Source organism: Labeo rohita, chromosome 14 (genome assembly GCF_022985175.1).
Source record: "Labeo rohita strain BAU-BD-2019 chromosome 14, IGBB_LRoh.1.0, whole genome shotgun sequence".
NCBI lineage: Eukaryota > Metazoa > Chordata > Actinopteri > Cypriniformes > Cyprinidae > Labeo > Labeo rohita.
Window position 1 is genome coordinate 23264705 of NC_066882.1, and position 13976 is coordinate 23278680.

Consider the following 13976-nt stretch of genomic DNA (forward strand, 5'->3'; position numbering starts at 1 on the left):
GTTGTTAACATGGTTGTTAACATGGTTGTTAACAAAGTGATTGTTAACATGTTCTACGTGTTGCAGAAGGGTTGCTAATGAGTTCTAAGTGTTACAACATGGTTGTTAACGTTCTAGATGTGGCTATGGGGTTGTTAACATGTTTTGTGTGTTACTATAAGGTTGTTAACATGTTCTAGGTGTTGCTGTGGGGTTTCTAATCAATTCTAAGTGTTACAAAGTGATTGTTAACGTGTTCTAGGTGTTGCTATAGGTTGCTAATGAGCTCTTGATGTTACTATGTGGTTACTGGCATGTTTTAGGTGATGCTATGGGGTTGCTAATGAGTTCTAGGTGTTACAAAGTGGTTGTTAACATGTTGTAGCTGTTGCTTTGTTGTTAACGTTCTATGTGTTGCTATGGGGTTTCTAACGAGTTCTGTGACAAAGTGCTTGTTAACATGTTCTAGGTTTTATTATGTGGTTGTTAACATGTACTAGGTGTTGCTGTGGGGTTGCTAGTGAGTTCAAGGTGTTAAAAATGTGTTGTTAACATGTTCTAGGTGTTGCTATGGGGTTGTTAATGAGTTCTACAGGTAGGTGTTACTATGGGGTTGTTCACTTTTTTTTGGTGTTGCTGTGGGTTGCTTATGAATTCAAGGTGTTGCAAGGGCATTGCTATGTGGTTGCTAACATGTTCTAGATGTTTCTAGGGTGTTCTAGGATGGTAACTAGATGGTTGTTTACTGCTGAGATCAAAAATCCATGATGTTATGCTCTAGATGTAGTTCATGGTGCAGATATGGTGTTAAATGTCTTGTTTGAAATTCAGTGTGGGAACAGTTACGCTCCAAACTTTAATACTTTAAAACTCATTTATAAACCAATAATGGGAGAAAGATGATCCAAGACCAGCATATACTGGACATTTATTTGCAGACAAGATTTATGACAGCACAGTCAGTTAAAATGAAGCCCAAGCAAAACTGCATTATGTGCTATTTTCCAGTCAAATGATTTTAATGACTATTGAGATTTTAGTGCTCTGCAAAGAATTATTGTAATCCAGTGAGGTCAGCCCTGAAATTTACAGTCACCCTGTCTTTTTGACAGACTTCTTTTCCATCCGTCACCACGTCCACAAAATCAAATCTGGAATCTTATTCTCATTATCTGAGATTGATTAATATCAGTGTCATAGGGTTTCTTCCTTCCCCTAGTCAGACCTGTAGCACAAGATCATTGCTTATTCATGAGCCTTCAAATCTCCACAAATCACATTCTTCCCACTAAAGGTCAGTAAGCCAATCAGAAATGACAGCCTGTAGAATTGGCATGTTTATGCAGATTTTGGCACTGTCTTCCTCTGTCACAGTCACAGAAAATAGATGTCCATTCCTTGGTTTAATATTAAAAATATTTTAAATAGCTAAAAACAGGATGGATGGATAGATTTGTTTATTTATGCTAAATAAGTTAAATGTATTTATTTATTTGTTGGCTTATTTTCTTCATAGATTGTGTGAGATTCATTTCCAAGCGGCACAGAAACACACTTCACATATACACATTGTGTCTGACTTGTTTACTCAGACTCTGCCACATAAATTTTCTAAAACAACATATAAATAAATTATTTAAGCATGAAATAGGCTCTGTGGGATTTTAAAGTGTCATTTCATTTGTTTCACTGAGGGCTGTTTGACAATATGTGCTCACGTTGTCAGTGTTCATTTTAACATACACAGCTAAACAAGACAAGTAGTCTGAATGGTTTTAGATGCTACCAAACGGTACTGCACTCTAAACTGAATCTCAACCCAACCAGAACCTTTAGAAGATCTTCACTGATTTCATTCAAGGTATCCAAATGGCTTCTAAGAAGCAGCAAGCTGTCAGCCTCATTTCCAGTGATCATACACTGTTTAAGTTCTGAATTTCAAGGGTGTGAGGTGAGGTGACAGTGTATCAGACGCCCCTTGCTTAGTAACCATCCTGCGTTTAGACTGATGCATTACTAGTTCCTGTCAGTCTCGTTAATTACCGCAGTGCTGCTTCCAGCGGCGCATTCATCAGCGCGTCAAGGAGAGGTGCTGCTCTTGGGGAGGGGGAGGTGGAGGTCTGTCTGTGGCGTTTTGAAGCACTGGGAATGGGAGCAAGGCCTGCAGGCATGTGCCGATAACCCAGCTGGAGAAACAGACTGAACGTTCAGCGCATTCGCCATCAAAACACCTGCGCGAGTCAGTTCTGCTTCACTGCTGTGTCATCTCATAGCACTCGGGGCAGGACTTTCACTTTAAAGTCAACATGAAATGGCATTTACAAACCATTTGTGACGTGTTTCCGTGTGAAACAGGATACCTGTGGAAAAAAAAAAATTATGTCTGTCATGAAGACTCTTGGAGAGTTTAGCATGGTAATATACATGGCAGTGTTAATGTGTTTGGTCTTGGTGGAATAGATCTGCTACACTGCTGCTGCTGCTGCTGCGGGAGAGCAAGTACAGAAACTTGCTACTGCCAGTACATCCACAGAAATGCTGCTGTGAGCATGTAAGAAATACTGCTGCTGCACATTAATTTATAACATACATGATATTACCCAGTACCAGGTCTATACAGGTGGAGCTGGGGAGGTGGAGGGTTTCTGAATTGCGTTGCAACTGCTACAGCAAACAGCAGCAAGCTCATTGGCTGCTGATAAGAAAATAAACCAATCAGCTGTGCCATGTGAATAATTATGTCATTATGTCAGATTGAGTTAGAACCTATCGGCCTGCCCCATCTCAAGTTTCATGAGAGAACTTTGTGTTTGTATGTATATATATATCTATCTATGTACAGTAGTCAACAATTGAAGTGGATCAAAACCTTTCATTAAATTTATCCTAAAACTAAAAAGAATACCTGTTCTTGTCTTAGGACAACTTTGAGTAACTTTTTTTGATCCACTTCAAATGTTGACTACTATATATATATATATATATGTATATATATATATGTATGTATATATATATATATATATATATAGATAGATAGATAGATAGATAGATAGTAGGGCTGCACGATAAATCGTATGCGATATCCATGCGCATTTTGTCATCAAAGCCGGTTCTGTAATCAGCAGTAAATCTCCATCACGTGCCTGCTTTCAAATAGAGCAGCGTCAATACACAGAGCCGTAGTTCACCGACAAGCTACGCAAAACCACACCGACAATATCATCGATATTATACATCGATATTATCGAATCACGCTGCGATAATAAAGTTGCTTGCATAGCTTCTTGGTGTTAGGGTTAGTGTAGTAACGTAAATGCTGCTAAATCTGAAAGCATGAAATTTGAAAATACCAAATTTAATAACATGTTTTTACTTAAAACTCACTTAATGGTGATTTACTACTGATCACAAAACCGTGCTTCACTGACAAGATGTGCAGATGAATATCGCAGTTTTTCTTATACTCGATTACAGTATTGTCACGATTTATCTTGTAGCCCTAACAGATAAATAGATAGATATAGATTTCACGAGTTCACGCTTACATATAATTAGCCGGAGTATAGTAATGCATGTTTGGCGTGCTGTCCGGGGAAGGGCTCCGAGCTCGGGAATGGCCCGAACCCAGAGAACCCCCCTTAGGTGTAGTGAGAACTCGGAGTGAGGAGATGGGGTGGTGGAGGGATGCTGATAAAACGTCAAAAGGATAGAGGTAAGTCAGCTGTATTTGAATGCATAGCGTTGATTGACTTGAGTGGACTCCTGTTGTGTTAATTAGGCTAGGTATCTGACGCGCTCCTCCCGAACCTTGTTAATAAAACATCATATATATAAGCAATGTCACTGAGGCCACAGGCCGAGTGCAGTAGGTAATCACAGCGTGCCGATATACACCCATATCTCACGTCTACAGGTGTGATATTGCATTTATACAACAGTTATAAGTGTGTAAATACATAAAATAACAACGAAGTGTCTTTAAAAGCCCTCTTTTGTGCAGAACTACTTCCTTCTGCTACGGATTCAAATCTTAAGTTGACAGTTTAACAGCTGAGCCCAAGCCTCTGTTACAAATTCAAAAATGTCAGTTTAGTAAGTATTACTAAAGTTTACTAAGTATTACTGTATTAAAAGCTCTCTGTATTACATAGAGTATTATGACAGAGAGATGGACTGAGCGAGTGTGATTACCTGCATCTGATGCAGCATTCATTCTTCAGAACGGTCTCGTATTCACAATAAACATCAGTTTGAATATCTGCTGAGGAAAGCGTTGTCTTTGTTGTAACGTTAATATCCTGTCATCTATTAAGGGTGATTTTGCTGCTCAGTGCATTTGTTCGCTGCGTCAATCTGTTGTTGAAACTAAAAATAGAAAACAAAAAACTAAAAAACCCTTTAATTCTGACTCATAAAAACAGGCTCTTGTCACCATCTAATGGCGGAACAATGTAACTAAAATCACCATCATGAACATGCACTGTTTCTCAATACTAACTATTATTAAATACTGTTATTTATATAAAATATTATTTATTGAATAATAATATTTAATAAACCACAACAGAAACAACAGTCATCATAAAAGTTGCTTTGCAATTCAGTCAAAAGTACAAAGGCAGTGCTCTGATATACAGCACTGAAGATACACAGACATGAGATTTTGCCAAAACTGTCTTCTCTGGAACAAAAAATAGATTAATGAGATCAAAGACTACCATCAGATTTACCCATAATGGATTATATCTCATGTGTAACCACTACAGAGACATCAGAGCCAGCTGTAAATTCCAGAAGATCTAGCCGACGTGTGGGTTCATGTGCGCAGAATGGCCGCTGACCATCTGGAGCTCACATGTCTGAAAACACAGATTTTCAAATAGACGTTATCTTTATTAACAAACTGCATATTTGAACTATAAACAACATTCTCGTCTGAAAACCTCTTAAAACTACATTCAGTGACACAAAAACAGTATATAACAGTATTTATAAAATTATACTGGATTACAAACTGTGAAATGGCTTTTGGTGTTCTGCTGGACTCTAATATCGCACTCTTATCAGCCAATCAGATCTGAGGACCAGAAAGAACTGTTGTATAAATGCATATATTGGGTCATAAAAAATTGCAACCTATATTACCCAGGCCTGTCTGTGTGAATTGCATGTGTCTCTGTGCCTCTTTGTGTGTGTGTGAGCACGTTAATGGAGATAGAAAGTTGTTATTAATGACTGTTTGCCGTGTGTGGGATCTTGTTATTTTTCTGTGTGTGAGTGGCGCCGGCACAGCTGAATTTTCCTGCTGCTGTTATGACAAGAACTTATTGAATCATGAATCTTCCGCCCGTTCTTCATCATGAGTCTGCTCATCCTCGACACCTCCAGTTGTTCCATCAACTCCTCATCATAATACCGCTCATGTTTTACAACTTGTGTGGTTTCCCCTGGCAAGTGGATGATGTATAACAAACAAACGGGCTATATTCCCACAGTGTTTGGGATTGACATCCATGTTTGAGACTGAGATTAGTCTCCTGTTGTACGAACAGGACAGAGCAGATTGAATACTGTCAGTGTGGACAGTAGTCAATCCTCTTCTTCACTTAGGTGGTACAAGCTGTTAGAGTATGTTAAAGAATGTAAAGAGCATACGTAGCTTTTTGTATTGTTTTAGTAAACTTACATTAAATATAGCTTTATTCTGTGTGATTCTTTTTTCTCATTGTAAATCCTGTTTTATTCAGGAATGTGTCTAATCTAGACTTATATCGGCTTATTATTATTATTATTATTTTTTTTTTTCACTGAAATGTGATAATTGTGCTGTTTATACAAAATGAATTTTTAGCATCCTGCCCAATGTTGTCCAATAATATATATATATAATTTGTTTATTTATTTATTTATTTTTCCCCCTACATTTTTAAGTTTTTAACATTTTTCTTCTAATATTTATATTTAATATCTGCTTTGTCATGCTTACGGGGGGAAAAAAAGTTTTATTGGTTTTAGTATTAATTTTTATATGCAATATTTATACTTATATTTTAATATGTATAATATGTTGTTTTTGGTAATGCATTCACATAATTTGCAGTTCAGCGAGGGATGAATAGGTCATTGCTTCATTAAACATGAATAAATTTCTACCTATTTATATAGAATAGTTTTTTGCTTGTTTGATTTTTTTGTTTGTTTTTGTGTTTTTTTTGTTTTGTTTTGTTTTGTTTTGTTTTGTTTTTTTAATTTTTTGTATAAATATTAAGTGACTTTTTGCTTAAAACAAGAAAAGTGTCTGCCAGTGGGGTAATCAATAAATAAATAAATGAGTTAAAGAAAACTTTTTTTTTTTTTTTTTTTGGTAGATGTTTCACTTGTTTAAAGAAAAAACACCTAATTTCTTAATTTTTATACATACATAAACTGCCATTCAAAAGATTTTTAATGTTTTTTTTTAAAGTATCCTCTGCTCTCCATACCTGCATTTATTTGATCCAAAATGCAGCAAAAACATTAATATCATGAAATATTTTATTTATCAAATATATCTATTTGAATATATTTTATGTAATTTATTCCTGTGATTTCAAAGTTGAATTTTTTGCATCCAGTCAGATGAATCATTCTAATATTCTGATTTGCTGCTCCAAAACATTATTATTATTATTATTATTATTATTATGTTGAAAATAGCTAAGCAGAATTTTTAGGTTCCTTTGATGAATAGAAAGAAGAACAGCATTTATCTGAAATAGAAATAATTTGCAACATTATAAATGTCTTTATCATCACTTTTAATCAGCATATTAGAATGATTTCTGAAGAATGATCATGTGACACTGAAGACTGGAGTAATGATGCTTAAATTTAGCTTTGATCACAAGAATAAATTACATTTAAAAATATATTCAAATAGAAAGCAGTTATTTTAAATAGTAAAACTATTTCATGAAATTAATGTTTTTGCTGCATTTTGGATCAAAGATATGCAGGCATTGTGAGCATGAGAGACTTCTTTAAAAAAAAACATTAAAAATCTTACTGCTCAAAAACCTTTGACTGGTAGTGTATACACCAGTTTTTGTGCTTCTGAAGTAAATATATATTGATTTAAGAATGTTTCGATATTTGTATTGGAGAACAAGTAATAAAATAATTGGTTATAAAATACAATTGCAGTAAGCACGGCAAACAGGACTGAAAAATGTGTTTCTTTTAAAAAGTGACAAGCTCTCACTTTTTTCCTACAGAAAAAGGAGAAAGCTTCAGTCATCAAGAAGAACAACGCCTATGCCGTCGCGGTGGCGAACTACGCCCCCAACATCACCAAGGACACGGTCCTCCCCACCATTGCCAAGGGAAGCGTAGCCGAACAGGGAAAGGCCAAAGCCGACGGCAAGCCGGCCGAGGCGAAGAAAACCTTCAACAGCGTGAGTAAAATCGACCGCATGTCCCGCATCATGTTCCCGGTTCTCTTCGGGACATTCAACCTGGTTTACTGGGCGACGTATTTGAACAGAGAACCCGTGATCAAAGACATGGTGCCCTCTAATTAGACGGCGTCCAAGGTTGCGACGGGTTCCACTAAGCAGGACTAAAGACTAGGCCAAAACCACCCAGGGACTCTGCATATAATCACGCTCCGACGCTCTTTCCCATCTGCTCCACACAGACGTGTCGTGGATTGTTGCAAGATGCCTTTCTCTATCTCTCTCTATCTCTCGTCGCTCTTTTCTACAGCTTTTTCAGCAGTGCTTTTGAAATGACATTTGCCTTTGTACATATGTACGTAGTGAAAATGAACATGACGTGTTACGTTCGGTTTGACGTGTTTCGCTCTGTGAGAATCTGACTTTGGACCTCTATCTGTGATATAGACTAGCAAATTATAGTGATTTATTTATTTATTTATTTGGTGTACAAGTTCAACTTTTTTGTGACGGTGCTTGTTTTTGAGTAGCCTATTAATATTTTTTTATAAGACCAAGCTCTTTTGTGCTTATGGTCTGATATTTGTGCTGGGCCCATACACAAAAAAAACATGAAATCAACCGTTTACACACATTGCTGTATCTTCACCGTATGTGATTTTATTTTCTTCTATTGAACCAGGAATGTTCCTTTAACGGCATTTTGGAAGATCCGTTTACTGTCAGTTCTTTGACTATATCCCTTTATAAAGGTCTCTAATGCAGCAGCATGTATCAGGGTTGTGTGGGAAGCTCATTCAACCTGAACTCCGAAGTCAAGAAGAAACCGCAATTGCATGCCATATTACTTCCATAATGTGCCCTATTTTGGAGTAAAATTACTCAACAACAGTAAAATGCAAGCTGGGATTTGATTTTACCCATTGGGGATTTATTTCATTATATAAAATGATATAAAAATAAGATTTGGAGAAATTCAGCATTACATCACTTGCTCACCAATGGATTCTCTGCAGTGAATGGGTGCCGTCAGACTGAGAGTCCAAACAGCTGATAAAAACAATCACAGTAATCCACAACCCTTACGAAAAAAGAAGTTTATTCAAGTGTGCTATTAGTATACTTATTTTAAACAAAAAGTAGGAAACTTTTTATGTACTTCTCAGAAATATACTTAAAATGACATTTAAGTATACTTGACTTAGGCAAAAGTCTAAATATATTTGAGCTATACTTGTGCTCCTAGAATCAATGTTTTCATTGTTATATGGTAAGGGGCACTAGTACACATCTTCTGTACAGAATTTCCAAAAAAGTGAAGAAGAAAACTGAAATAATTTGTTGAGTCAACTTAAAATAATTTGTAACCTGGCTGTCTTAAAATTTTAAGTTCAGTCAACTCAAAAAAAGTTTATTCAGCTTGAAATGTTAAATTATACTAAGTGACAACTTAGATATTTGAGTTGAATTAACTTAAAATTTTAAGGCAGCTGGGTTACTTACCCATCTGTTAAGTTTACCAAACACAAATATCTAAGTTGTTACTTAGTACAACTTAACATTTCAAGTTGACTAAACTTATTTTAGTTGACTGAACTTAAGCAGGGTAAAAATTATTTTAAGCTGACTCAACAAATTGTTTTTTTTTTGTTGTTGTTGTTTTTTTACAGTGTACAAGTATTTAATTAGTAAACTATCAGTATACCTATAAGTTCACTTTTAGTATAGCTGCAGTACAAGCTAAAAGCATTGATGCAAACTAGTTGTGTACTCAACGTTTACTACTGTTATACCTAAAATATACTTAAAAGTATACTTTTATATACTAGAAAGTGGGCCAATTTAGTCCCAAGGAGTACTGTAATAGTACACTTACGAGTATACTACTAATACACTGATATTTGTATGCTTACTACAGAAAGTATACTAAAAAATATACTTTAATTTTACTTAAGTGTACTTATTAAAATAAACTTGAAGTATACAACTTTTTGGTGAGGGAAGTAATCCACATGAATCATGTCCATTAATTAAGATCTTGTGAAGTGAAAAGCTGCGTGTTTATGAGAAACAAATCCATTATTAATGCATTTTAACTTTAAACCGTCACTATTGGACTGTTTTTGCTTTTGCAGACTGAAGACAAGACAACTTTTTCACCGGAGAAAGTAGTATTATTGTAATGATCGATTTGTTTATTACAAACATTTAGTTTGTGGATTACTTGTGGATTATTGCAATGTTTTTATCAGCTGTTTGGACTCTCATTCTGACAGCACCCATTCACTACAGAGGACAAACTGGTGAACAAGCAGTGTTCATCGCTCCAAGTCTGTTTTGATTAAGGAACAAACTCATCTACATCTCACATGTCCCGAGATTGAGAATATTTTAGGATAATTTCCAAAAAAGTTTGATGATTGTTCATAAATGCAGTATTTTCTAGGTTTTTGTTCATTATTTTTAAAGGGGGTCATCAGATGCAAAATTCACTTTTTCATGTTGTTTAAACATTAATGTGTGTTGGCAGTGTATGTACAAATCTACCCTATCATCTGTAAAAATAATATCCCCTTTTTCAAATCAAGCCATTCTCAGATGCCTGTCGTTGTGGCGTCAGACCGACAGAGGCCACTCCCATGATAGTTGATTGACATGAGCGTCTTACCTCAGATCAGCTGTAATAGTCTGACCTCCATTGATTCGATGTCGGAGCAGGGATGTAAATTAGACAAGAATATCTCTGATTGAGCGATTGAGGTGTTGTGTTGCTGGATGTAATAATCAACTTAGTGGTCGTCATTTACTCCCGACATCTGAGCCGCTGAAGATGCAGTGTATTAAGTTTGTTTGTGAAGGGAATGTGCCTCCCTATCTACACAAACGCGTCTATGTTCGCTCGAATCATTCGTGATCCAGAGTGAGTGTAAGGTTTTTTTTTGTGAATCTCTGCCATCAACTTTCCTAATAACGTGTTAGTTAGCAAGTTTAGCAGCTAAATGCAGCTAAAGTAAACATGCTCGTCACTCCACAGAGAGAAGAGAGGGGCGGGGCAAGCAGAGTTCATTAACATTTAAAGCAGCCTCGACCAGAACAGGATGATTTTTGCAGAGCTGATTTTGGCAAGGTAAAAAGGGTGTTATTTTACACAACCATTGAGAATTTTTAACCAAAGTATATTATAGACTTTTCATTAAGACCCTAAAGAATCATATCAACTTGTGGAAAATGGGCATCCGATGACCCCTTTAAATTACATATGAATGAATTAACTATAAATACAACAGCAAGTTGAGCTTTCCTCACACCCTTTCATCAAAGATGAAGTGTGTCATTTTTGATGTTTAAATACTTTCTTCTTGTTCAATGTAAAAATGATAAGACATCTGTATGTTGCCTTCTTAAAGAGTGAAAACACTGTGGCTTTGTGGCACTTTAAGAACTTTACACAGTCTGATATGTTTTTGTTTTTCAACCAATGGTAGACAAGGGGAGTGTTTAGAAACTAGAATCTGTCTGGTGCCGCTAATGATGCAGAAATGACACACTTCATCTTTCATGCTGGAGCTAAGGAAATTAGCGAACATGTTATAAAATGACATGATGATTTCATGTTCAGTAATTTCCTCATTTTGCCACTGTGCTTTCCTGTAATTGAACTCTTACAGACAATGATTTTTTTGGACCAAAAGACCGAAGTGCTTCAACTGCTGCATGTTTACAATTGTTTACCCTCCAAAATGAAGCTAAATATTCTTAAAATTCAGTGTGCTTCAAAATATGATGCAGTAACATCATATCAGTGTCACTGAATTCTGCAAATTTCAATTGCCTGTCACAGAGTAGACAACATATTTTTTGTATATATGTAAGGAATATGTGTTCATGTAGGTGTTGTTGTACACTTGTGTGTGGTTTACCATGAGCCTGTTTTATGTTGTCTGTTTGTACAGTTTTATACACGGAGAAAAAAAATAATAACAAGCATTGCAGAGTTTTCAGGCAAACTTTTAAGTTATTTATTTTAAGGGAAAGATGTATGATGTTCATTTAAGCATGCTGCGGCCTTTTTGGCTCTATAGAAAATGATCAAATTGTTTTGAAATGGTATACATTGTTGTTATGATTATTTATCACTATTTATTATTAATTTGTTCATTATAAAAAAAACAAATATACTTTTCTAATGTTTAAGAGTTCATATTAAAGTGTCAATATGTTTCTCAATATTTTTAGCTAAAGTTTATTTAATAATATATTTATTGAATTATATTTATTGTCTTTATTTCTCAGTATTATTTGACATGCTATCATATTAAATCTATTTTCCGTGTTATTATAATATAGTTTAAAGCTCTGCTTTAATTTTCTCATTGCTTTGATTGTACTGAATAATGGTTGCATCTTTGTTATGCATAAACTGTTTGAGCAATAAAAAAAGAAGAGGCGACACGTAAACGTCCTGGCATGGAAAAGAGCTTTCCACACACAGAATGTATAGCTCTCTGTCATTGTCCTGCTGAAAGACGAGGCAAATACACCCTGAATGAAACATTCGTGTGCCAGTGGTTCATGTTCTCCGATGGAATGTTTTAAACAGAATGTTTTTTTTCTTGATGTGTTACAACTGATTATTTAAAGGAACATTCCATCCAAAAATAAATTTTAGATCTAATTTATCCCACTTACATGATGCTCTAAATGCGTATGCTGTTTTTATAGTGTTTTTGTGTACTTTTTAGAGGTTTACAGACAAGATCACTATGAAGCTGCACGAAGATCTTTCAGAAAATCTTCTTTTGCGCTCTTCAGAAAAAAACACCAGCATACGGGTTTGGAACAACATGAAGGTTAGTAAATGACTGCATTTCACTTTGGGTGAACTATTCCTTTAATTGAAAATGTGGGGAAAAATCAATAGTTCTCACTAATGTCTGTTATCCTTCTATATAATGAATATGTTGTTTCCTATAATGTAAATGTGAATTTAGGCACACGACCAACAACTGAACCGCTTTAGTCCTTTAACTGCTGGGACTCATTTTCTAAAATATTGGTACTTTCTCTTTCAAACATCATTATACTTACTCTTTCAACAGCTTCTTGCTAAATAAACAACTAGAACAAATATATTCATGTCTGATTCTTTTACATTCTTGTACATTTGCCATTGTGCATAATGATCATAATAAGATCTTGAGCAAAACAGTGTGGTATAAACTGTGATCTATTAAAGGGTACACATCATGAAAATATGCCTTTTTCCATGGTTAAATGCTATAATTGCGTCCCTGGTGCATCTACCAACCCAGAAAATGTAAAAAAAAAAAAAAAAAAAAGGACAACCCAGTAACTCTGTTTTGGTAAGCCTTTCTCTGCAAGCCTGTGAAAAATGAGCCGCTCACATTTCGCTCCCCCCCGTAACATAGAAAGGGGATCTTATTATAATATTACCACCCCTTAATCTGCATATTTCCACCCATGGTACCGGCATTTTGTTTTCGCAAGCGACAATGGTGTACCAGCTCTAACGCCATGAGAAAAGTTCAAGCAAAGTATGCTAACTGTTCTGTCATTGGCTGCATAGACAAGCACAGAACACAATTTAGAGTCCCAGCCTCAGAAGAGACAAGAGAGCAGTGGATTTATTGATTTATTTACTGTATATTACGATGCTGACACATAGATCTCATATAAACATACGATTTATTTCCCAGCTGTTTACTTTTACAGACATAACCCACTGTTTTTGTAACTCCTGTGTGTTTTTAACATTAACTTGTGTGTATTTGACAGTTTAAGCGGAATAAGACATGAAAGAGTAGTGTAGTTTAGTACTCCACTTTCTGTGTGCGTGCTTCAGATGTGTGTACTTAGAAAACCCTATTTCAGAAGTTTAAACTAATATGGCTTAAACCGCACGATTTTAGCACAATAGACATTAATTAAATCCAAACAGATGTTTTTTGGTAGAGTATCTGAGGTATGAGCTGTAATGGCACAGCCCTGTTCTGGAAAAGGGGGCGGGGAGCAGCAGCTCATTTGCATTTAAAGAGACATGTATGAAAACAGCGTCTCTCTGCTTCCACTCCACAAAATGTCAAATTATATAATAAATGATCTGTGGGGTATTTTGAGCTGAAACTTCACAGACACATTTTGGGGACACCTGAGACTTATGTTACATATTATTGTAAAAAGGGGGCATAATACGTACCTTTAAAATACTGGAAAGAATTTAACTGCAAAAAGACCGCAAAAGATGCAGTCTACATACTGTTTCTCCTTCCCTTTAAAAACGGATTAGATTTTGCTATCCTAGAAAAAAAAAAGGATCTGTGAATTTCAGTTTCAAAATGCAAAGTCTGTGCAGGTCACATATTACAGTAATTAGTTGTTTCACAGGGTGGCAACACTGTCCCAGGCTGTTGTTTCACAGTAGAAAACGAAACTAAAGAGACAGAACAACAACAAAATAGTGAAGACTACAACAACAACAGACACTCACATTGACGTTTGTGAGTGAGAGGGTATGAGACAGCTTAGCTTTGGTTTATTGGAGAA

The 13976-nt window shown here is 35.6% G+C and overlaps 1 protein-coding gene across 1 annotated transcript in view; it reads left to right on the forward strand.

Annotated features, from left to right (window-relative positions):
* The window catches only part of LOC127175991 (gamma-aminobutyric acid receptor subunit alpha-2), a 91459-nt gene extending 78917 nt beyond the window's left edge, over positions 1–12542 (forward strand). The window contains exon 10 of the mRNA XM_051127383.1: positions 7233–12542. Within this exon, the coding sequence (XP_050983340.1) occupies positions 7233–7538 (306 nt within the window). The 3' untranslated portion in view covers positions 7539–12542. The remainder of the gene's footprint in view (positions 1–7232) is intronic.
* Positions 12543–13976: the final 1434 nt, after the last annotated feature.